This window comes from Poromitra crassiceps (genome assembly GCF_964638095.1).
Source record: "Poromitra crassiceps genome assembly, chromosome: 3".
NCBI classification, from domain to species: domain Eukaryota; kingdom Metazoa; phylum Chordata; class Actinopteri; order Beryciformes; family Melamphaidae; genus Poromitra; species Poromitra crassiceps.
Genome location: NC_139625.1, coordinates 86,939,721 through 86,965,676, shown reverse-complemented (window position 1 = coordinate 86,965,676; position 25,956 = coordinate 86,939,721). Strand labels below are relative to the sequence as shown.

Below are 25,956 nucleotides of genomic sequence, written 5' to 3'. Positions count from 1 at the left end.
TCAAGTATATTTAGAATCAGGAGAGACCATAGAACATTTCACTCGGACAAAAACTTAAAAGAAGAAACATAGAAAAAAGTTTTTTTTTTAATCGTCTCTTTTACGTTTTTTGTTCGAGTGAAATGTTCTATCGTCTCTCTTTTTTTCTAAATATAGCTGAATCGTTTGGTTTGACCAAGTAAAACTATTTTTATAAGCATTTTACGAAATGTCTAGGGGAAAATAAATGGCGGATGAAATCTCTTGGTGCGCATGCCTAACCTGGAAGTGCGCAAGAATTTGGCTCTCTGTGCACAGCCTAATCTGTGACTGTTGAAAACAAGTTAAAACCTGGAAATGCTGTGTCAAGCGCTCCTAACAACGTCAGGGACTTGTTACCTGGTTAAGTCATGTTGACCACTAGTTCCCTGGGCCCACACGTTCGAATCCGCCCACTCCATGGAGTTGATATTGTCTGCTTTGTTGATTGAGTGTAATGAGTTGACAATTCAGTCTAATATCAAGCTATGTGGGGTCCGGGGACCAACAAGGGTCCAGTGGTTCTCAAAGTGGGGTCCAGTCAGTCGGGGACCCCCAGGGGTCCGTCCTTGGGGGGGTTCCAGGAGGTCCCCAGCAAAAAGGGTGATAATTTATTTTCACTCGTTCCATTGTAACACAATGACAATCAATACATGACTATTTTGGTTATGGGTTTCATACATTTTCTGCAATAAAACATCTAAGCTAGGCTATATTAAGCAAACATTTTATCAGATGGGGACCCTGGGACAGTCTTACCAAATGGGGTCTACTTGTGCCAGTTTAGGGGTCCTTCACATGAAAAGGTTTGAAAACCACTGCTTGAGGAGGTTCCAGGGGTCCCCACCCAGCAAAGTGATCAATTGTTATTACATCACCATTGTTTTATGAAGAGTTAGAAACTGTAGAAGAATGACTGTTTTGATCATAGTTTCACTTTGCCTACAACAGTAGGCTACATATAGTCATAGAATTCTGGAACCCCCCCCCCCAATAAATAAATAAATAAAATAAAATCATACATTATCTAACAAATATTCTCAGATTTGGGTCTAGGAGACAAATGGCCCCAATATGTAGGCTACTATAAACTTAGGGCTATTTATGAAAAGGGTTGAGACATAAGTTATAACCTCAACCATTTTAAAGGTCATGCATGTTCTACCAGTGGGGAAAACCAGGCGAGACTAGTATGCAAAAGATTTATTGAAATTGCTGACCAAAGTGACTAAGTTGAAAACAGTAGGCTACACATTCATATAATCATTCAGTATTGAACATTCAATACAATCACAGTGAGAACATGTGACATTCAATTTTATAGACACACAAATGTCTGTTATTTGTTGCTGTATAACACAGCACTAAGGCTGTGTCCACATAGCGTTTTTTTTTTTTTTTTTCAGAGCTCCTGCGCCCTTCCTCATTAAAAGTAACGAGAGACGCACGCAAGGTGCGCAAAGGCCGCCGCTCCAGAGAAGCGCTCCAGCCAGTGTTTTTCAGGAGCACTTTCAAAAGTTCCAAAATGTTCAACTTCTGGGAAAAGCGATGGGTGACGTGAAGCGCATTTCCCAGCCGACCAATCGCAATGGTGATATTATCATCCGCGTTTTTTCCGCTCCAAAAAAAGGCAGAAAATGCTATGTGGACACACGTCCTAAAGCGACAAAGGCAGATTTGCAGCATTATAAAACATTCATACAAATTAAAGTTAAACATTTCAAGTGTGTGATGAAAAAGTCAAATAAAAAAATCTCTCGTTTGAACATTTACCTGCCAAAGATGTATAACTAAGTGCAACGTGCTGCCAATTATAAGACAGTAAAGGGACAAAAAAATTCACCCTTGGACATTATTACACGGTTGGCTATCAATCTGTGATGTTAAGTGTGTTATGTCATTTTCAATGTTTTCCAGAAGAAAACCCTGAGCAGAGCCAGGGCTTTTCCCTTTTACACTACTTGTGGCTGCATTGCATTGTGGTCTATTGAGGCTCCTGTGGGAACACAGTGGGATGTGTAATAGAGAAATGAACATCTGATCCTGTTTGACCATGGACCCTGTATGAGTGTTGATGTTGGTTCAAAATGGCCTTAGGAAGAAGCCCTCGCTCTTTGTTTCTGAGTTCCTTTGTACCAAACCTGACGTTTACCATTGATGTTTAAAGCTGTGTTCACACCGAGATATTTATTTTTCTCTCTGTCGCTTGATTCAACCCTTTGGAATCGCTCTGTCGCTCTGTTTAAATCGCTCATCAACAGGCACACGAATTGACGGACATGTGGGGGCTATAACGTTACGCAATGTCATGATGTTTGTCCACTACGAGCCACCGTAGTTGTTTAGAAGCTAAGCCTATCAGCGTGCTCCTAACGCGAGCTCCATACCGGTAGTACAGACTTTCACTTCATGTCAGCTGTCAGCCTGTCAATGCGGTTTGTTGCCACACAATAAACCAGCGGTTTGTTCCAAGCCAGTGTGATCCTTGACTCACTCTCACACGGCAGCCAAACAGCGAGCGACTGATGCCAGCGTAATTTTGCTCGAGTTGGGATATTTCATCTCGGGCGACGAGCGTATTTTCTCCCTATCGCTCTGTCTCTGTCGCTCGGACGCCCAGCGATTTTTCTCCCGGGCGAATATACGCTCAATCGCTCGTTTGCATTGACTTTGTATGTAAACTCGATGCCAGCGAAAAACTTTAATAGGTCGGTGTGAACGCAGCTTTAGATCAATGAAACATTTCACCATCAAACAACAAAACCAGCCCAGGAATGCAAGGTCGATCACACAACGTTACAATGCTCAAGGGTGGATTTCTTCTCTTAGACAATTAAGTCAATTATAAGTAGCACTTACTTCATCATAGTCACACTTTTAGACCGTTACTGTAATATAGCCCGAGTTGCCACAGATCACCCCGGCATCCTCGTAGTGGGCACAGTTGTGCGTGCCCACCCCGGTGTGCTGGCAGTCCAGCAGGCTGGACTCTGTGCCGTCACACTGGACGTCATCCAGGAGAATGGGCAGATCCCTCCCCTCGCCAAACTCAGAGTGCTTGGCTGCCTTCAGGGCATAGCGGAAACCCATCTGCCTGCAAACCACCGCGGCGTTCTTGGTAGTCCATAGGTCATCGCACACGGTACCCCACTCCCCGTTAGCATAGATCTCCACCCTCCCGCGGTCGCGACGCCCCTGCTCGTCCCCCACCAGCCTAACCGCTCCATCCTGGGGGTCGGGGACACTCTCCATCCTGGCTTTGCCCTTCTTGCGCCGGCCTTTGCGTCTCGAATGCTTGGGTGGTTTGCTGGTGGTGGTGGTGGTTGGGAAGGGGGTGGTGGGGTCTGCTTCTGGATCCCCCAGCTGGTCAATGAGCTCTTGCAGCCAGTCGTGGGACTCTGTAGGATATGGCTCCGCCTCGTGGTTGTTTGGTAACTCAACACCAGTTAATGCTGATGGAAGAAGGATGTAAAAAACACAGCTTCTGTATAAACAAATACCTAACAGATGTCCATTTCTACCAATTATTAACACTCAAATAACAAATCATTTCACATCACTCAGTTTGTTAGTCCAGACGGACGTTCAGCTTTAACACATAGAGAAGGTGTACAGTAATTCCCACCTATAAGAATAATGAGCTTGTACTTCTGGTTCTTGCACACCAATGTTGGCCTCACGACCAACTCCAAGTCAAATATTTGGTTTATGAAAAATTGATTTGTGCTCTTAAATAGGTTAATCAATTTTCTGTGACGTGTCAAAAAGATAAACCCCTATCATCATCCAAGCTGTGAATGCCATACTGTAGATTGGATTTGACATCAGTAGAATACAAGATGCCGTTACAGAACATTTCTGGGACTTACTTTCCTGTGGAATGAACTTGACCAGGTTGCTTTTCACTCTGACCGGAAGAGGGTCATAGTGACATTGTCTTGGTGGAGCACGTCTGAAAAGCAAAATGAAATATCTTTGCTTACAGCTAATACAAAAAAGGAAAACGCTCAAACGAAACAAAACGATAATCACATCGATGCAGCCAAAACCTTCTGTCTTTTAATATGCACTGAGCTTCCAGCTCAAGTCCCAGAGGTGCTGAAGAATAGTTAGGATCAGCTTGATGGCTGGAAAACAAATGAGGTGACACAACCGTCTACTGCTGAGCTGAGAGAGAGCCAAGGCCTGTATGAAACAATCTGAGTCAGGGGAGATTTAGGATGACGAGCCTTTCACACTACTGCCAACACGGCTTCATTTCCCTTCTATACCCAAACACAGCTAGGCAGAATGACCTGCTTTGAAAAATAAATGCTCAGTAACGTACAGATACCTGAAAATCCTACTTAAGTACAGTAACAAAGTATTTATTTTGTACTTAGTTACTGCCGAACTCTGACCAACACACAGCCCTGAGTTCAAATCCACCGGGCTCTGTGAGAAGAACCACATGTCTGTGTTTGTAATTATGAACAGATGTTGGTGCAGAGGCAGAAACTGTACAGGCTGTTTATACAAGACGCGGTTAGCGACGCGTACATGGCAAACGACACAACGTTGAGTGAATGTGAAGGTGAGAAAAAGCCAATGCAGTCATATCATGTTGATGCTGACCTTGAGGGATCCACCACTTTATAAAGCACTCCTGAGGGGGACGTAGCGCTCGGTATTGCAGTCGACATGAAATACAGCTCGCCTGATGAGACAAGAACAACATGACATCAGGAGGACATTACACAATATGAACCTTTTCCAAGTTACACTTAGTGCAGACAACCATGAGTGCAGAAGAGGCAACAGCGCTTTGACGCTGGCTTTTAGTGGGTGTTTAGTTTGTCAGTGTATTTATTTACAAGGGACGAGTACAGAGAAACATTGACAGTTGCAGAAGCAGTGTTCTATGTTCTGTAGTTCACGTGTATGGACCCACTGCGACTATCCTACTGCTGTCATTGGAGAGCTGTGTGTTTGAGTTGCTCCAATCGCCTCCAAAACCGGCCAGAGCACTTTTCAGGGGTCTGGCATGAATCTGGTGAGTGTGTGTATGTGTGTGTGTGTGTGTGTGTGTGTGTGTGTGTTGGGGGGGGGGGGAGTTGCGCCCATGGGGGGGCCACTACAGCAATATTTGACACATTTTAGCCCTCACACTCACATAGACATTGTGACATCATCAGTGATGGTGTGACTGGGGAGGATGACAGCACATCATAGCAATAAACGAAGACAGATGGGCGGACAGACTCTCCCTAATCTAGGCCCGATAAAACTTTAACTTTACACAGCAGATTACCCTGCTCTAGTCATCAGCCTATGACAACACAGCAGATTACCCTGCTTTAGTCATCAGCCTATCACAACACTTTTATCGTGTTGAAGCAACGGATACCCACCAATGATAGGGAGGGAAAATTCAGCAGTATTCAGCAGAAAATTCAGCACTGCTGGTATCAATACTGTTGCAAATGAGTATTGTATGCGTTTCAAATTCTTAGTATCGTATAGAGACTAATCGCTAATATTGATACTTTGGACAACCTTAGTATGTGTGTGTGTGTGTGTGTGTGTTCATACAGTACCTGCTTCGTCCTCTGCAAAGGAGATGATGTATTGGTGGTAGTTGTTGATGAGTCCAGGGAAGGTGCAGGTCCTGCCCATGCCCATACAGATCTCATTGTATTTCCACTGTCCTATTTGTGTGTCCTCCTGCAGACTCATCAAACGCCTGCAACACAACACAAACTTCAAGGAAAATAAATCCACCTTCTGATACGCATAATCAATCTGTGATGTTACGTGCATCCCAATAGTTATTTTGTGATGAAATGCTCTAATTTACCAACCACCCTTGTCGACCTCTACTTCAGTGATTTCCTACATTTCCCAGAATGCCTACAAACAGCTTCCAGGGCTGAGTTCAGCCCTGACAAACATAGCAACATGTCTATTTAAACGAAAACGGTGAATTGACCCGGGAAGCCAGAGTGGTATGAGTCCTGGTCGCTGCACTAGTGCCTCCTCTGGGCGGTTGGGGCGCCTGTTCGGGGGGACGGGATCTTGGGGGGGGGGGGGGGGTAGCGTGATCCTCCCATGCACTACATCCTGCCGGTGAAACTCCTCGCTGTCGCTAGCGACTGCACGTGTATCGGAGGAAGCAACAACTCTGTTGTTCAAATGACAAAAGGCTACTGTCAGTGGAGAAGTTGGTACCTATACCTCTTGTACGATGGATTTGAACGTCTGCAAAATGGCGGGTCTATAAAGAAGCCCTTCTTGCTCTTTGACTTGAGGGACTGACAACAAAAGCTGATGTTTACCGTTTGATGTTCTACATCGCTGAAACATGTTCTGAATGCTATACATTTAGCATAGTTATCCAGGGGAATAAGAACAATTATACACCAAACAACAAAAAGAACCAAGTACAGTAATGCAAGACACATATGGTAAATGGCCTGCATTTATATAGCGCTTTTATCCAAAGGGCTTTACAATCAGTAGATAATCTACATTCACCCATTCATACACCGATGGCGGCAGGCTGCCATGCAGGGTGCCTACACACCATCGGGAGCAAGGCGGGTTAAGTGTCTTGCCCAAGGACACAGCGACGGCAGATGGGAGGGAGCGGGGATCGAACCGCCAACCCTTGCGTCATTGGCCGACCCGCTCTACCTCCTGAGCTAAAGCCGCCCCTGTGTCAGATTGTATTCTTTGGTCTATTTATCAGATCAAGTCTTACCCGCTCATGAAGTCTCCAAATATGTACATGCCATCCAGGTTGGGGTATTCACAGCCTCGGTAGACGTAGCCGCCAGTGACTGACTTGCCCATCTTGTGCGGGTACGCATAAATAGGCAGGACATCATCTACACAAATCACAGGATCCCATTATTATTGCTGTTATTGAGTTCCTCCCCCATCTCAATATATTTCTGTTCATCTCTAAGCCACGATAAGAATTAAAAAAAAAGTTTGTTTTATTAAGTTTGCCATACAGATGCATCTAAAAAAGGTTTGTGTCTATGTTGGTATTCCAGCCCTGGATATGGCATCATAGTCCATATTACGTAACAGGAAAATGCTTTCTGCCTATACAGAATAAATGTCTCACATGGGGAGGGTGTCAAATGTGAGACAATTCTCTGTTTTGGAAATGACAAAACAGACTCCGGGTCAGCTTTTTCATTTGAACTTTGCAATTTTCACCCAGGGTTATGTGCTAATTCAGTTCTTCATTTCCTCAGAAGATATTCTTGGAAACATGAGCGACAACCTCATGACAATGATGGATAGCATAAAGTCCCTGGAAACCAAAATCCACAAAAACGTTCTAACTATGTTATTTAGGGTCTTATGTTAGTCATTTTGTGCCTCCGAAATTATTATACATTACTTTCAACCCAAAGCCTTAAAATCGACACTTTTCTACAAGATTCTACAAAGTACTTCCTCATTGAAGACAGCAGTGCGCGAGGTGCTAAAACGCAGGAGCTTATGACGTCATAAGCTCTCTATAACCTTTTTACACGCGCGCAATCCGCACCCACCCTCCTTTTGTCCGTTCTTTGCCCCCAGTGACAGCGCTCCCTCGCTGTCCGTCTCCCTCCCACTCTGTGTGCCGTCGTGCCAAGCGCTATGCTTCTCTCTCTCTCTCTCTCTCTCTCTCTCTCTCGGGACTAGTGAGAGAGAGAGCACAGAGAGACACACAGGCTGGTGACGCGAGGTTACTCTCTCTCTCTCTCACACACACACACACACACACATACAGACAGAGTAGCGCTGTGCAGTCGCAGCAAGTCTCCGAGCAACGAACACACACACACACACACACACACACACACACGAGTGACACACAGCACTCGATCTCTTTCTCCGTTTCCCTCCCCCCCTCTGTCTCGCGCTCTCTCTCGGAAAACCTGCTGCAGACGGGACACGCCCACACAGTCCGCGGGAGAAAATACACTCTAAAAAATAATTGATTCTCATGAGTTTTGCCACGACTGTCAAACCTAAATTTATATACTTTGCGACGTTCATCATCGTTCAAATTTGGCTGGTGGCTTATTAACATAGGGTCCTGTGATGTGATGAACTCAAAATGCTAAATAATAAAGAAATATTTCTGGTTTCCAGGGACTTTAAAGTATCTAGAGAATTATTTGGAGGACATATCAATTTCAATTGACAAGGCAATGGATGATGTAATGAAAGGGCAGAAGTAGACATCACCAGTCACTGGAGATGGTCCTTTAAATAGACCATTAGCCAAATGTTGTTGACTTGGTCCAGCTGAAATATTGCCAAGACATAGGCTACATACCTCATAAACCCACTGTACACCAAAACGCTTCTGAGATTAATATTCATAGATGAACTCAAATCCAATACCTCCTTAAATAAGAGGCTAACTCATTTTTGTTGTTGTTGTTGTAACATTTAGATGGATATTTTGCTGTGAGCTTTCTATTCTGAGAGCCAGGTTACAAGCAGGGCTGTCAAACTCATTTTAGTTCACATGCGACACAATTTGGTCTCAAGTGGGTCATATACTGTAAAGAAAATCAATGCATTATAACTTAGAAATAACAGATCCAAGTTTATTTTAGTGTAAAAAATGACAGGTCCTGTATACATTTTAAGAATACGTGTTCACATAGGGTTATCTCAGCTATGATAGGCCTATCAAATAAATGATCAATGTATTCTTGCCCTTCACTAACAGGATTCTGGGCCAAAATATTTGACTGGTATTCTAAAGCCTACAAAATAACCCTTCAGCCAGAGGCAGAACTCGCCATCTTCGGCTGCTCGGACTCTTCTCTGAATTTCCCTACGGCGGTGCAACAGTCTCTGACACAGGGGACAACTGTTGCCAAGAAACTTATCCTGAAGGAATGGAAATCCCCCTCTTCACCCTCTTTTCAATTGTGGCTGACGGATATGACCTCTGTTATACGGATGGAGAGACTTGGGTTCTTGAGGACCAACTCACTTAATATATTTTCGGTTATTTGGAACCCATTTTTAGCCTACCTCAGTGAGGCTGGGGGTGACGGGTGACTTGCCTGGTTGATCTTTCGCGGTTCCCGTTGCGTGGGATCTCGGACACGATATATCTGGCGAGCATATAGATACCTTGTGCAACTGGTAGTACGATACAATAATGAGTGTTAATATGTTTTTTTCTTTTGTTTCTTTCGTTCTCATGTGTAATGAGCCTGTCTGTTTGCCTTGTTTGTGTGTTGTTTAAAAAAAGGTTGATAAAATAAAATATTGGAAAAAAAAGATCAATGTATTCTGTAACTGTGCATTACTGTACAATTGAGGGCAACTGTGTAATTCTCTATATTCAAAGGTCATGAAAATAGTTCATTACCATTTAGAGAAGAACACAGAACATGAATAGGCTACTTATAATATTTAACTTGGCCCTGAAACCTATTAGCCTTCACAAGTGCATCACATTGGATTGAAGGACTTCCCAGTGCAATTTCCACACTTTGTAAAGTCATCCTGTGGGCCGGATTGGACCCTCTGGCGGGCCAGTTCTGGCCCCCGGGCCGCATGTTTGACACCCCTGTAGTGCATGGTTTAGTCACCGCTAATGCTAAAAGTACAAAGTACTGCAATGAACTGAATCACTCATTCACAATGTTGACTGAGATGAGATGGTATACCTGTGTGTGTGAGTGTGTGGCACAGTGTTACCATCTCTTTTCCAAGGAAAGTAGCTATTGCACTATAAGCACTTTGGAAACTTGGTTTTAGAAACGTGCTATACAAATAAAGTTATTATTATTGGCTGCTCAGATTGAAAGTTGCTAGAAGTCGCCAGATGACATCATATGATAATTTAATATCAGTATATAATGCTGCACTTGTTATGCACGCCAGTGGTGACTCCACCCGCGCGGGCCAGTTTCAGCATATAGAGACACTGCATGAAATAGGCCACGCCCATCACGGGGGAAATCGCTCCGTTCACTTCCAAACACCAGCGTCATTTTCCTTGAATTAAACATAGCTAAAAGCTGTTGTGTGGTGGGGCTGCGCAGACAACAAATGTAAAAAATCGCCAGTTAAAGTTTTTTGTACTCCTGAGCAAAAAAAGGAAGCCATTGAGAATTGGCGAGGAGGAAAATGTGGATCTAGCTGTCAAGGAAGTAAGTTGGAGTGTTCAATGTCCATATATACGATCTTTGTGTGCAACACGCGACCATGCACGCGACATGCACGTGAGAACGCCAGGATTGGGGGGGGTTCTGTTTCCCCCCGTTTTGGGCGTGGCTTCTGAGTGATGACGCGCTCCGCAGTGTCTCTATGCCGGTAGCAAAGGTAGGCATTGATTGAGCGAGCAACATAATCCACATGGTTCTGACCACCACACTGACTGCTGTAGGCATAGCATGTTGGTGACATTTAGTTGAATGTAAATCTCACTGAAATGCCTACTGGCTCATTTCAAATAGCGATCACAGTTGGAGTAGTAGTTCTGACTGTTCGGTGAAACAATAATTTCTTTTTCTGTGTGCCAGCAAAACCTCTGGAGTAGGTGTATTCAAATTGACTCCAATTATGCCAAGAATCTGCAGCTGATTCCAATGAGAGAGAAGGAACTGTTGAGTGACCACGTCATCTGGGTGGAATGAAAACCAGACTCTTGCCCTCTATTGACCCTTTTCGCAGCAGCCGTTTTGAGGTGGTAAAGCAGGAAGTAAAGCAGGTGTAAACAAAACCATTAATGATGGTTCCATTTCATTTAGGTGCTCCAGTGCCAGGGCCCTTGTTAACGTTATTGATTACACCTGCTTTACTTCCTGTGTTACCTCAAAACGGTTGCTGTGAAATGGGCCTACGGTACGTAATTGCAAACCACTGGTCTGTGCTCTCTTTCTAAACAAATCTTGGTGTGGCTCGAGCGAGCAGAGGATGCTGACCTAGCGAGGTGTTGGCACACAGCTTCTTATCGTAGCAGGAGAAGCCCTCTCTGGCCCTCCAGCCATAGTTCCTGCCTTTCTCGATGATGTCGATCTCCTCAAACTTGTTCTGGCCCACGTCCCCGCAGAACAGTCGTCCTTTGCCCTCCTTGGTCACAGCCTGGCCCCGGTCCACCGAGCACCTCCACATGTTGCGGACGCCGTAAGCGTAAACCTCGGGTCGTGCCCCCTGCTGGTGTACGAAGGGGTTGTCTGGGGGGATTCTGTACAGCGGGCCTCTCTCGTTGTCATCCACATCAATGCGGAGGACTTTGCCCAATAGAGCTGACCTGAGACATGAGGCAGCAATATGAACACAAAGTCACTAATGGCTGTCTCAAATGTTCCGGAAGCTCCTTCACAAAGGAAAACTAAGTTTGTATTATGAGAAAACAACTCATAAATCTCCATTAAGTTTCTTTGTTACACTTCCTACAATTGGTTAGAACAGGGGTTCCCAAACTTAAGATTGCCGTGGCCCATTTTGAAATGTGAAAATCTTCCAGGGCCCACCCAACCCTTTAATCACAACTCTGATCAACACATGAGACTAAGATTATGTATTTCCCTATATGTTCTATATAATTAACAGAGCATGTGAACTTGGCAAATTAATTAAAAAGCAAATGAATAATACATCCACATCCCAAAAAATATGTTAAATACCCAAAGCCAGATTGCCAAAATTGTTTCCCCCTTACTCATCAGAAGTATTTGTGTGCATAACACATTTGTTGAGACAAACTGTGATGAGCAACAGCAGAAAAAAAGATCCCTTCCCGACTGCTTTAAGCATTGGATATCTCCATCCAGTGGTTAAGTCTTGGGCTGTTTTGGCTGTTTTATTATACTTGTCATTTTGCCTAAATATACCACCTTAAAAGTGAAGTGTTTACCACATTAATGCCTCGCATAATTGTTTCAAGCACAATCACCTCTATAAGACCAGCTCATCTAGGTCACATGGAGATCGCTATGAACCCACAGAACTGCAAATACACACAAGCAATAGAAAATCTATTTTTACAAAATGGTGGTTTCTTTATCATGAGGAACAAAGTATTTGTCATGTTTTACTATGGATTGAATCACTATGTTGAAAGCGAAAAGCGAAAGTAACTAGAAGAGCCGCAGCAGAGAGCAGTTTTAGATTTCCTCATGGAATTCTTCCACCTGCGGATACTGTCTTTCTATTGGTTGTCCAAAACCACATGGCACAAACAAATGCATTCTATTGGCTGCCCTGGCTCCTTTACACTCTATATATGAGTAAAATAGATCAAGTGAATGAGAGGCGGGAGACCAGGGGGACATAATGTAAAAAATAAATAAATAAATAAATGAATAAAATAAGTAATAAAAAAAAAATATATATATATATATATATATATATATATATATATATATATATATGTGTATATTGGGGATCACTGGGTTAGAATCCTTGTTACTTCAAATTAATTAGCTTCCAAAGTGTTTCAATTGCAAACTTACCTGTTCTGGGCGTTGCCATATGTCCCAAATGGATCTCCTGCCATTCCACCATCCCCTGTGAAAATGTACAAGTAGCCATCATCTGCAAACAGCAGCTGCCCTCCATTGTGGTTAGATGCAGGTTCATCGATCTCCAGAATTACCCTGGAGAGAAAGTGAGCATCACGAATAAGTAGGGATGCACAACACAATGATACCATGTCAACGGTATCGTCCAGTCCAATAGACTTTAAAGTGAAATATTGGCCCAAAACAAACATTTCTGCCGATATGACAGGCGGATCAAATAACGCTAAGCATAACCCAGGGAGAGCATCAGCCAAGCTTGTTTAAATAGGATGAATCTTACAGTTTTGTTAGAAAGAAAATGTTACGTAAATAAATAAAATATGCCATGTTTTATATAACCTAAGTTGAAGTAGTTTTCTTATTTTGCCCAGTGAATGTGTACATTATGAAAAGCATTGTATTTATGCCTGCATGTGCCATCATGATAAGAGTAGGCATAATAATGTGTTCATTCCACTACATGAGAGACTTGATGTTCTCTGAAATTAGGTGGAAAAAGTTTATAGGCTACTGGTATCAGCAATCAGCCAAAAGAGTTAGAACATCTCTGCATATTGGATGTTGTGCATGTGCTGTTCATTGAACAAGTTCATATTTTGGTGAACAGGTGAGCTGAGCGGATCCTTCTACAACAAACATACAGTGAGCGTCGTTCACACCTGCGGGAGTGTTTTTGGTGTCAATTCAAGGCAACTCACTACTCAGACTAGCAACTGAAATCTCGCAATTTACTTTCAGAATAAATGTATTCAAATTCTCACCTTTGGAGAAAAACGTATTTCAATGAACGAAACACAAACAGCAAACGTTGTATCAAAATACCGATGTGAAGATTATATGGAGTGAAACTTTGGCTGTGTAAAGCATTACTCAAAATTAACATTAAGGTTAACATTACAATAAGAGTTTTATTTTGAAAGCTCTAAAGTGGAAGATCTCCTTTTACATTCTGGCTGACTTGACGCTCGTGCACTAACAATGAAAAACAAGGCTAGGTCGAAACCTAGCATATGGCCAGCGCAGAAAAGCCTGTTGGTTGTAGCAGGCAGCGACATTTTTAATGTGGAGGGCTGTCGGTGGCAAAAGTATGAAGGATATAATGGAAAATCAGTATGTAAGAAAGCCCTAGAAAATAATTATTTAAAGTCCCTGGAAACCAAAATCCACAAAAACGTTCTAACTATGTTATTTAGGGTCTTATGTTGCCTAATTGTGTGTCTCCAAAATTATTATACATTACTTTCAACCCAAAGCCTTAAAATCAACACTTTTCTACAAGATTCTACAAGATACTTCCTCATTGAAGACAGCAGTGCGCGAGGTGCTAAAATGCAGGAGCTTATGACGTCATAAGCTCTATATAACTTTGTACACGCGCAACCCGCAGTCCCGCACATTCTGCCTCCATCTCTCTTCAGAGTTCTAGTGGTCCCACACCTTTTTGCAGCTAGCTAACTACGCATTGCGTCAACACAAAGGCTCTTTTAAGAACCAACATCTATCTATCTATCTATCTATCTATCTATCTATCTATCTATCTATCTATCTATCTATCTATCTATCTATCTATCTATCTGTCTATCTATCTGTCTATCTGTCTATCTGCGAGTTTATGCTACTTCTATCTTCTTCTATCGTTACTCGTCGGCGGTGTGTAGGAACCTTGAGAGGGAAAGCTCTCTACTCTGCCTGCGAGGGCACAGCGCTGCTGTGTGCTGTGTGTGTGGTGTGTGTGTGTGCGCGCGTGCAGACAGATAAGATAGATAGACAGATGACCGTCAGTCAGTACGCTATGAGCGGGGCAACGCGCGAACACACACACACACACACACACACACACACACACACACAAACACACACACACACACACACCATCTCTCTCTTTCTCTCTTCTCCTTCGAGAGAGAGAGAAAGAGAAAGAGACAGAGAAATTTCCCTGCTGCAGACGGGACACGCCCACACAGTCCGCGGGAGAAAATACACTCTAAAAAATAATTGATTCTCATTACTTTTGCCATGGCTGTCAAACCTAAATTTATATACTTTGCAACGTTCATCATCGTTCAAATTTGGCTGGTGGCTTATTAACATAGGCCCCTGTGATGTGATGAACTCAAAATGCTAAATAATAATAAAATATTTCTGGTTTCCAGGGACTTTAATTTTGTACTTAATAAATAAACTTACTTATAATAATTTCATGTGTGTGCGTGTGTGTGTGTGTGTGTGTGTGTGTGCAAATGGCGGGAAATCTCGTTAGACGGAAATGGGCGGGGCCTCTATCAGCAGATGCGGAATGACTCAAGGAATCCAGGGAAAAATATTTTGATTGTAGGTTCTACGCTTCAAAAGTTATGGACCAAAATGTAAAGAGGGCTGTTATAGCGCCACCTAGTGGTCAACTAGGGTAATTTTTCCGCTCATAGTAAAAGGTGACTGTGAACCTACTTACCAAGTTTGGTAGTGGCAGGTCTTATGGTTTCTGAGTGGGACCAAATCCTCTTGCAAATTGGTGACTAAGAGGCCCTTTACACGAGGACGGTTTCCTATGGTGACGGGGAATTATTTTATCGTTAGTGCCTCCTCCTCCTCCTCTTTCTGAGACGGCTGAGGTCCTTCAACGTCTGCCGGACCATGCTGAGGATGTTCTACGAGTCGGTAGTGGCTAGTGCCTTCCTTTATGCTATTGTGTGCTGGGGCAGCAGGCTGAAGGCAGCGGATGCCAACAGACTCAACAAACTGATCCGTAAGGCCAGGGACATTGTGGGGCTGGATCTGGGCTCTCTGACTGCGGTGTCAGAGAAGAGAACGTTGTCCAGGCTACGCTCCATCATGAGCAATGACTCGCACCCACTCCACGGCGTGCTAGTCAAACACAGGAGTACATTCAGTGAGAGACTGATTCCACCTAGATGCAACACGGAGAGGCACAGGAAATCATTCCTGCCTGTGGCCATTGGTCTATTTAATGCCTCTCTTAAAAGAGCACCTCGGAGACGCTCAGTCTCCCTGAGACTGAGCCAGCCGATAGGCTAACTGAAAAAAGAAAAAAGAAAAAAGTGCCTGGCTGAGCCACGTGTAACGTATAGGGCAAGCCGAATAATAATAATAATATAAGTTCAGTGTGCAATAAAGACAATTGGCACGTAAGGTATACTTACTCTACGTATTCTGCTTACTTAGACGTATTCCACTTATTTTGCTCCTATCGCATTTAATACTGTGTATTCCATGCTATGTTGTGTTCTTATTCTTATTCTTCTATTCTGCTTATTTTTATCCATTTACTACTGTTTATTTTATGCTATGTGTGTTATGTGAGCGAGCTACTGTAACTTGTCCCAATTTCCCCCCGGGGATCATTAAAGTCTTTCTGATTCTGATTCTGATTCTGATTCTGATTCCCTTTTAGACGGCGACGGCGAATTCGCGCTTAGGAAACGACACATTTTGAAACCACCCTCCAGAGTGAAATTCTTTGAGACGCCCCTCGCTGATCGTTCCATGTAATCGATTTGAGACGGCACATTTCAGAAACTCTGACGTGCCTGCACACGAGACACATGCGATTACGCCATAGCCGTGCGCGAGTTGGCAACCATTTTCAAAATAAAACGTCAGTATGAATGAAGTTTGGCAACATTCAGAATTAAGCTACACTACGGCCAACTTCAGTTACATGTTCATAACGTTACTGCTGCGAGGAGCCGATGGCTGTACCCGGTCGGCATTTAACGTTAGTTACAAAAGCACGTCGACAGTGTTTTCTCACTGCCAGTAGCCTACAGTACAGTAGGGTTTGACAGATCACAGTCAGCGCTCCCGGTCCTCGCTGCTCGTTAAAGATTTCCAATAGGCGTTATTCTAATAAACTGGTCACATATATGTTACGTTCTCACCCGACAAATATTAAAACTTTAAAACAGTTTGGGGTTTATTTTAGCTTGAAAACAGCTTTTTGGCAAATCTAAATGACTGCGGTAGGCGTACTCTACTTCCGTGTTTAAAACCGGAAAGACGATTACGAAATGACGTCATGCAGAAGCGTCCTTGTATGGGCAAAGAATAAGGTGATCACACTGCCACCTAGCGACCTGGCATGTACATTACAGCGTTTTAAAAATTTAACAGCGCTCATGTAAACAGGGAGAAGGTGTGAAGGAAAAGGTGTGAAGGAAACGCTATTGTGTCGTTTCTTCCAGAAACTGTCCTCGTGTAGAGGGCACCTGAATCAGGTGGACAAACCCTGTTATAGGGCTTGTGCCCTGCGTGCGCTGGCCAAAAAAAAGAGGAAGGAGAAGAAGAAATTAGATGAAAATGAACTGAACTGCTAATTTTTTGGCACCGTGAAGTTAGTTCAAAATTCAAAATGTTGAACTATGAACGTGAACTAGTTCATTTTAATCTGTGTGAGCTGAACTTTGAGCTAGCTCTTGTGAAGTGTGAACTTGCACAACACTGCTTGCATCCCTACAAATAAAGGAACAGGAAATGTGACAGAACTGAGTGGGATCTTGGCGTCTATACCTACCGCTCAGAGGTGTGATCTATACCTACCGCTCAGAGGTGTGATCCACCACGTTCATGTCGGTGGCTGACACGTGGAACTCACTGATCCTGATCCTCTCATCGAAGCCCACCTCCACAGAGTAATACACGTACACTTTGCCATTGTACTTGTGTTTGGGGTGAAAGGTCAGCCCCAGAAAGCCTCTCTCGTCCCCTTCCCAAGCTGACGTTAACACCGCCTTGGTGATGTTCAGGAACGGCCTCTCCAGTTTGGAGCGATCGGGAAGGTACGTCCACACCAAGCCCACCTGCTCCGCCACGAAGAACCTGTGTGTGCCGTCGTTGGCGTGCACCATGGCCAGCGGGTTGCGCAGTCCATTGGCCACTTCTTCCAGGCACAGCTGCGGACGGAAAAAGAAGAAAAACAACCGATAAGACAAGCATTAAAACATCTGATAGAATCCGCACATTGTGTTGGCTTGTCTTGCTCCCAGTCAGTTTTATGGTATTTTAATTTTTCGTTCCACCGGAATTAAGCAGGAAGTAGGAGTGCACTCATATTATATAAATGTGGATATTTTCCGGGTTCTTTAGTCTTCTATGATTATCTTTGGGTTGTGGACCAGTGTTGCCAAATTTCTTTCCCCACCAATTGGGCTGTTTTGGGTTGCATTGTGTGGGGGAAATAGCGCAAACGGACTTTTTTCAAACCGGATGTTCTTGCCAAATACGGAAGTCCCGCCTACCGCTTACTTCCGCGTTGAAAAATAAGGTGAATACGTCGATCACTCATGAGAGCTGTGTTACATTTGGTTACCATGACAAATAACGCAGCTTTGTAAACCGTGCACATGTTTACACTCCTGTCCTGTGACTACACTTGCGACAGGTTTAAAAGATTTCAAATATCAGTAGTATTTGGAACAAATCTAGTTTCATGATACGAGGCTGAATATTGTGCTTTTGAATCACACAACCGAGTCTGGAAGAGGAGCTGCGAGCACCCGGAATGGAGCAGCATTGCCCTGTGATGATCAGGGACAGACAGACATGTCTGCAGCTGGAGGCTGCTCTGTGATGATCAGAGACAGACAGACAGACAGACAGACAGACATGTCTGCAGCTGGGAGGCTGTCCTGTGATGATCAGGGACAGACAGACAGACAGACATGTCTGCAGCTGGGAGGCTGCTCTGTGATGATCAGAGACAGACAGACAGACATGTCTGCAGCTGGGAGGCTGCTCTGTGATGATCAGGGACAGACAGACAGACATGTCTGCAGCTGGGAGGCTGTCCTGTGATGATCAGGGACAGACAGACAGACAGACATGTCTGCAGCTGGGAGGCTGTCCTGTGATGATCAGGGACAGACAGACAGACAGACAGACATGTCTGTAGCTGGGAGGCTGTCCTGTGATGATCAGGGACAGACAGACAGACAGACATGTCTGCAGCTGGGAGGCTGTCCTGTGATGATCAGGGACAGACAGACATGTCTGCAGCTGGTTGGCTGCTCTGTGATGATCAGGGACAGACAGACATGTCTGCAGCTGGGAGGCTGTCCTGTGATGATCAGGGACAGACAGACAGACATGTCTGCAGCTGGGAGGCTGCTCTGTGATGATCAACAAACTTCACAGTGCTTTGCTGAAGCTGACTGTTTGACGGACGGTGTTAACTTGGCAGCCCCTACCTGTAGCGTTACCTGTAGCGTTAGTATCCAACAGCACTGTTCATCAACACAGGGTGAGTCCACATAACATAACATTAACTTGTTTCATAATCCTCAAAACGGGTGTGATTTGTCCAAACTCGATGAGGAAAACGTTTTGTAAATGAAAATAAGCCTCCGCTTCCTCTATCCCTGCAGCATAACTTTTTTCTTTTCTTTAAGCCGAGCCAGCGCAATGCATTGTGGGGGTTGTAGTAGGATCCCTATTAGGGCTAATGTACACCGCCTCCGGAACAGATGCAGTACAGCTGTGAACAGACCCACACTCATGTAATCTGTCAGACACATGTGGGATCCGACAAAAATAGAACGGGTGCATAATTTTTCCGTACTGCATGTATCACCCATCTATTAACATGGGCGAGAGTCGATCCAGCAGTTTTGGCGGATCCGCAACGCAGCCGTAACGTATCTGGTGTACATTGCCTGTTAGAGTGATATGGGGAAAACTACAGATGCTTTCTCTGTTCATATGGATCCAATAAAAAAAAAAGCAAATTTCTAATACATAGGTGACCTAAGTTTAATAAATCATCATATTCACAATGATGAAATATGCCTTCTCAGGAATTTAATTTATCTCTGTAAAAAAGTAATAACAAAATAACTTTTCACATCTTTTCATGTCATGTCTTTCTTTTTGCACCAAATTATGGAGAGTAGTATCGACAAGCAGTACCGGTATCGGTATCGATCCCGGTTGGCTTGGTAGATCACGTTGAGATGAGCATTTTAAAAGTAGCTCGCAAGGCAAAAAAAGTGTCAGCACCGCTGGACTAAGCCAATAATACCTGTAGGCAGCCCTCTGAGTCGGCCTGCACACGGCCCAGGCTCTGGGAGAGCTGCTGGTTGCTGAGCAGGTGTGGGTAGCAGTAGTCCATGTCGTCTAGCTGCAGGTAGCGGCAGGTTTGGGCCTGGTCTGGGGTGAGCTGTGCTAGCTGAGGGTCGTCCGACAGGTGAGGGATGGTGGAGCGGCACTTCGTCCAGAAGTCGACGCAGTAGTCCGGACAGAGCCCGGGGATGGTCCGGACCGGGGTGCTGGGGTCCTCCGCGTCGAACAGGTGAGCTGCATAGGGAGAGCATTCCTGGACCGATGGAGAGGATGAGACGTGAGGAGAGGAGGAGAGGCAACACAAAGGAAGACACTGTGAGATACGGCAGTCAGGGGTAGTGTTAGGCTAGATTAGCTACTTCAGTGGTTCTCAAATTGGGTCTGGGGAACCCCAGGGGTCGTTGGGTGGATTCCAGGGTGTCCCCAGCAAAAGGGGAATCATTTATTTGAGCTCTAACTCAATCCTTGTGTCAATTTAGGGGTCCTTGATGTGACAAGTTTGTGAACCATTGAGCTAGATTGCCTCGATGTGTTGCTGTAAGTTGTTGGGGTCATTGCTGAGGGCTGCCAGTAGAGTACAGCTCAGGCTCCTGCCAAGCTTGTTTAAACTGTTCAGTTTGTGTTTATTGATTGTGTTTAGTTAGATCTAGCGAGTAGCGAGACTTTAGCCCTTTGAGACTTGCCTGTGAATAAGGGCTATAATAGACTTGACTTGACTAGAGATACGATGACATGAGATTATGGCTGATTGCTGATACAGGAAATCACACTGAATGCAGTTCTATTAGGGACATCTTCATGTTGTAAAGTCCTTTTGCACAATCCACATCTGTGTTGTCCCAAAGTGAACTTCAAAATCCTTCTGTAACGTCGTTTCAGCTGTCTCCTCATTTGTGATTAAAGGAAATCAACAAATCAAAACTGGGAAAAGAATGTTTTCGTGCTGTTAAACTATGGAATGGTTCTATGATCCCATTGGCAGCTTACCAAAAAGACTATTTAAACAAAACATAAAATGCATTTTTAAAAGAACACTGGTCTGGAAGTAAACATTGTATGCTCAGGATGATTATGTACAGTGTAACTTTAATTGTGGGTATAGCTAATTCTATATATTCTCAGGATTTGTCTTTATACATTAATAGGTTAAGTTAAGTTATCCTTTATTTATCCCCATGGGGAAATTCATCCTCTGAATTTGACCCATCCTCTACTAGGAACCTTCCTAGAACTAGGAGCAGTGGGCAGCCACAGTGCAGCGCCCGGGGACCAACTCCAGTTCTTTTGCCAGTGCCTTGGTCAGGGGCACTGACAGGAGTATTAACCCTAACATACATGTCTTTGACATGAGTATTAACCCTAACATACATGTCTTTGATGGTGGGAGGAAACCGAAGCACCCAGAGAAAACCCACACGGACACGGGGAGAACATGCAAACTCCACACAGAAAGGACCTGGGATGGACCGGGGTTCGAACCCGGGACGTTCTTGCTGTGAGGCAACAGTGGAGGAAATTGTGTTGTAGTATTTGTAATATTTGTATTTGTATTGAGTGTACTGTTATAGTTTTAAACTTCAGAATTTTGTTTTTTTTATGGTAAATTGGTGTGGATGTATTGTAACTGATTGAATGGGGTGGTATGGCAAGTATGCATTATTATTCATATAGTGTTATATTATTATTTATAAAACGGCTCTCTCAAATCAAGCAATCTGATTGGTTCACAGCCATTGTATGAATCCAATAACCCACTCCAATAACCCATGGCCATGGGTTATTGGTTGCCATGGCAACTCTCTTACTAAAAGCCTTTGGTTACCTCAAAAAAAACAAATGGCGGAGACAGCTGTCAGATCCTTGTGAATCGATCTTCGCTTATAACTTTACTAATACTTCGCAGAAAATTATGTTTTGTACAAGAATAGACGCGGGCTAATGTCTTCTTTGCAAAAAAAAGCTGTTAACCCCGCATTTAACCCCGCATTTAACCCCGTAACGTTAGTTGGTGTCGGACTTTCCAGAAAGCTCTCAGCTTCTCAGCAAGCGCTGAGAATGCAGCGCTGCGCTCGAGCTGCGGGGCTTTCCAGAAAGCTCTCAGCTTCTCAGCAAGCGCCAGGATTGGCCAATGTCAACTTCAGTCTCCAGAACGATCCAATCAAATCACCCGCACGTTCTTGCGGTCCCGCCTTACAGCTCTCAGCTTCTCAGCAAGCGCCAGGATTGGCCAATGTCAACTTCAGTCTCCAGAACGATCCAATCAAATCACCCGCACGTTCTTGCGGTCCCGCCTTACAGTAGTGTTTCAACTGACTCTACCAGAATGCAATGCCAGTCGGACTTATAGTATTATTATTATTATTATATTACCATACTTGGAAACTGTTTTATAAAAGCAATATAGCACTCGAGCGGCGTGTGTTGTGGCATATATCCCGCTGCTCAGCAGTTATCCCACTCGGCCGCAACAGCTGATCAGCGGGATATATTTGCCACAACACACTGGCTCTCATGCTATATTGCTTAATTATAAAACGGCTCTCTCAAATCAAGCAATCTGATTGGTTCACAGCCATTGTATAAATCCAATAACCCACTCCAATAAACCATGGCCATGGGTTATTGGTTGCCATGGCAACTCTCTTACTAAAAGCCTTTGGTTACCTCAAAAAAAACAAATGGCGGAGACAGCTGTCAGATCCTTGTGAATCAATCTTCGTTTATAACTTTACTAATACTTCGCAGAAAATTATGTTTTGTACAAGAATAGATGCGGGCTAATGTCTTCTTTGCAAAAAAAAAGGCTGTTAACCCCGCATTTAACCCCGTAACGTTAGTTGGTGTCGGGCTTTGCAGAAAGCACTCAGCTTCTCAGCAAGCGCTGAGAATGCAGCGCTGCGCTCGAGCTGCCTGTCGGGGTTTCCAGAAAGCTCTCAACTTCTCAGCAAGCGCCAGGATTGGCCAATGTCAACTTCAGTCTCCAGAACGATCCAATCAAATCACCCGCACGTCTATCTTCTTGCTAGAGGTCCCGCCTTACAGTAGTGTTTCAACTGACTCTATCAGAATACCATGCCAGTCGGACTTATAGTATTATTATTATATTTATATTATCATACTTGGAAACCGTTTTATAAAAGCAATATAGCACTCGAGCAGCGTGTGTTGTGGCATATATCCCGCTGATCAGTTGTTATCCCACTCGGCCTGCGTTATCGTGGGATAACAACTGATCAGCGGGATATATTTGCCACAACACACTAGCTCTCATGCTATATTGCTTAAGTATATAGTGTGTATATTATGCCATCAATGTGTGTGAATGTATCGTATGCTTTTTCTATACTTGTATAGGCTACTGTGTTATGTTTCTGTTATTTGTAATAAATGTTTTTATGCTATGGACTCTTGGAAGAATAGTCCAATAGGGCTAAAAGAGATCCAAACAAACAAACAAACAAACAAACAAACGAACAGTATGCTTTCTGAAGGAGTGTCCGATATGTTAGCATATTATTCAGAGCCGGGAGTCTCGAGACAGAGTAGTTATTCAGCTGTTTGAGTGTTGTTGTTCAGAGTCAGTGTTTTGACACATGGCAGAACGCAGTCAGTCAGCTGTTTGTGGTTTGGAACAGATGAACGCGTGATGGAGAGCTTTGGGACTACCGACGTTAATAACAAAGCTATACGCGACCTTTGCCCAGGCACTGCAGCCTACCTGGCAGAGCAGCTCTTTGACGGCCGCGGCGCAGCGGGCATAGCCGTGGTAGTTGAAGTTCTCCATGATCTTGTAGTATTTAGCCATCAGCTCCTGGTCTCTGCCCAAGTCACAGCAGCCAAACTCCCGGTACATGACGCAGAACAGCAGCTTCTGCTGCGGTCTGAAGGGCGGCTTAAAGTCCAAACACTGCGGGTGTAATGCGACAGGTGCTGGTAGCCATACACACACTAGCGTCACATACAGCCAGAGACACACCGGGACCTGGCCACAACCAAGCCGCATCATGGCGCGCTGTCTGTGGGAAGCATGGAGGAGATCTGTCCCGGCAGAAACACACGGCTTCCTGTCTGTCTGTCTGCGTGCGCGCGCGCGAGAGAGACGTGCGTGTGTGTGTGTGTGTGTGTGTGTGTGTGTGTGTGTGTGTGCGTGTGCGTGTGCGTGTGTGTGTGTGTGTGTGTGTGTGTGTGTGTGCGTGCGCGCACTTTGCCCTCTGCTCTGATTTTCTCCTCTGACGTGCTGATCTGCCCTCTCCGACATCAGTGGTTCGGTTCCCAAATGCTGTGGCTAGGCCTATTTAGTATACAGTCTATCTATGGCCTAGGTAGGCACCTAGGTAGGCACCTAGGTAGGCACCTAGGTAGGCACCTAGGCACTCACTGCTGTGCGTGAGGCGAGGTCAGGTGTGCCTTGGGATTTTGTGACAACAATTATTATTGCAAATATAGCCTAAAACCATACAAAAGGTTATGAGTGATTTTTTTAATTTACTAGCCTATATATCAGAACTTTGTACTACTCTGTAGGCTATTTCCCAATACATAGGCAAATTATTTTAATTGTTAATACTAGGCTACTATCATAGGTGTCTGTCAAATATATTTGGCATTAGTAAAAAACCTTGAGTGATAAGAGTGATAATGTTATAGAGGCTATTTTGCACATACTGTATATATAGCCTATAGGTGAGATTTTGTCTTGCCCTTTGGTGTGCTGCCCTCGGGTAGGCTACAAAAGGTTTAAAACCACTGGTCTATGGGCGATATGGACAAAATCAAATATCAGGATAATTTTGACCAAATACCTTGATATCGATATTACGACAATATTGTAGGGATGACTATTGGTGCTTTGACAAAATATTGACACAATTAGATTTTTGATCAATAATTGTCAGTATAATGTGGATATAATGATGAAGTGGGTAGGCTAGAACAGCTAGAACAATCTAGTATGCAAGTTCAGAAAATGAGATCACTTTATATGCAGCCTTTAAAACCAGGTAATGACTACATTTATGCCTGTATCACCATACAATATCCAACATGTAAGATTACATTACATTACATTACATTACGACATTTGGCAGACGCTTTTATCCAAAGCGACTTACAATAACACATTTTTGTCAGCAATAGAGCAATCAACTATGCAACACAATCTATGACAACTACAACTTCTGAAGGAATAGTTTAGTTTAGGTTATTTTTTTTATTTTTAAGAGAGAGAGAGAAAGAAGTTAGTTTCAAGAAGGGCCCAGATGGAGCCTGAAAAGGTGTGTCTTTAGTCTTTTCCGAAAGATCGGCAGTGATTCAGCCGTCCTGACCGAAGGTGGAAGCTCGTTCCACCATTGTCCTGCACTAGTGGAGGAGTGAAGGGAGTGCTGAGAGGTTTGGAACCTGACCATAGATTGCAGGTACAGAGGAGCTGTCTGGTGTACTGCCCTGTAGGCCAGAACCAGTGTCTTGAATTTGATGCGTGCCGAGATGGGAAGCCAGTGAAGGTCCCGGAAGAGGGGAGTGACATGAGAGAATTTGGGTTGGTTGAATACCAGACGGGCTGCAGCGTTCTGAATGAGCTGAAGCGGTCGGATGTCGGCGGCAGGTAGGCCGGCCAGGAGCACGTTGATGAAGATGATACCGAGTCTCATATCACGATATCGACATCACATCAATGTCTGCAGCCGTGTGGTCGGTCGGACCACTGACCACAGGCAGCTTATTGCTGTCCCAGTGCATCTGCACACATGCTGTTTAACAGCCACGGGAATAACACTAGGGGGAACGGTTAGTTATGGCTGTGTTCAAGTAGACCCACTGGTATGTGGTATGACAATGATAATAATAACATCATTATTAACATGAAATCAACAACTAGAAGTGCACTCAGGAAGAGCCAAAGCCAAAACTCCAGTCTGCTATAATATGGAAATGTTGTGAGTCGGACATCCCCCCAGCCACTCCCCCTACATACCCCTCGAACCCCAACTCTCTATGAACTTCCTATCCCTAGCTATGGCCCCTTTTCACGAGCCCTGCCCCTTTCCTGACCACGCCCCCTCCCACCACTCAGATACACCTAGCCACTCCCCCTACCCACCCTTTGAATCCCGACTCACTCTGGCCTTCCTATCCCTAACTATGACCCCTTTTCCCTAGCCCCGCCCCTTTCCTGACCATGCCCCGTCCCACCACCCACGTCCCCCTAGCCACTCCCTCTACCCACCACTCGAATCCCGACTTTCTACGAACTTCCTATCCCTAGCTATGCACCTTTTCCCCGATCAAAATCATCAATCATCAAAATGTCATGAGTTCTTCCATGGTC

General features: G+C 44.3%; 1 protein-coding gene across 1 annotated transcript; it reads right to left on the bottom strand.

Annotated features, from left to right (window-relative positions):
- Positions 1 to 1,628: 1,628 nt before the first annotated feature.
- Positions 1,629 to 23,637, bottom strand: hhipl1 (HHIP-like 1; the record flags this gene model as incomplete). The annotated part of the gene is made up of 10 exons (XM_083633206.1): positions 1,629 to 3,470; positions 3,888 to 3,970; positions 4,633 to 4,714; positions 5,595 to 5,740; positions 6,758 to 6,884; positions 10,956 to 11,284; positions 12,489 to 12,632; positions 17,115 to 17,467; positions 19,591 to 19,884; positions 23,350 to 23,637. The coding sequence occupies 10 exons, from the start codon at positions 23,635 to 23,637 to the stop codon at positions 2,896 to 2,898; spliced, it is 2,421 nt and encodes an 806-aa protein (XP_083489332.1). The 3' UTR covers positions 1,629 to 2,895.
- Between the last annotated feature and the right edge of the window lie 2,319 nt (positions 23,638 to 25,956).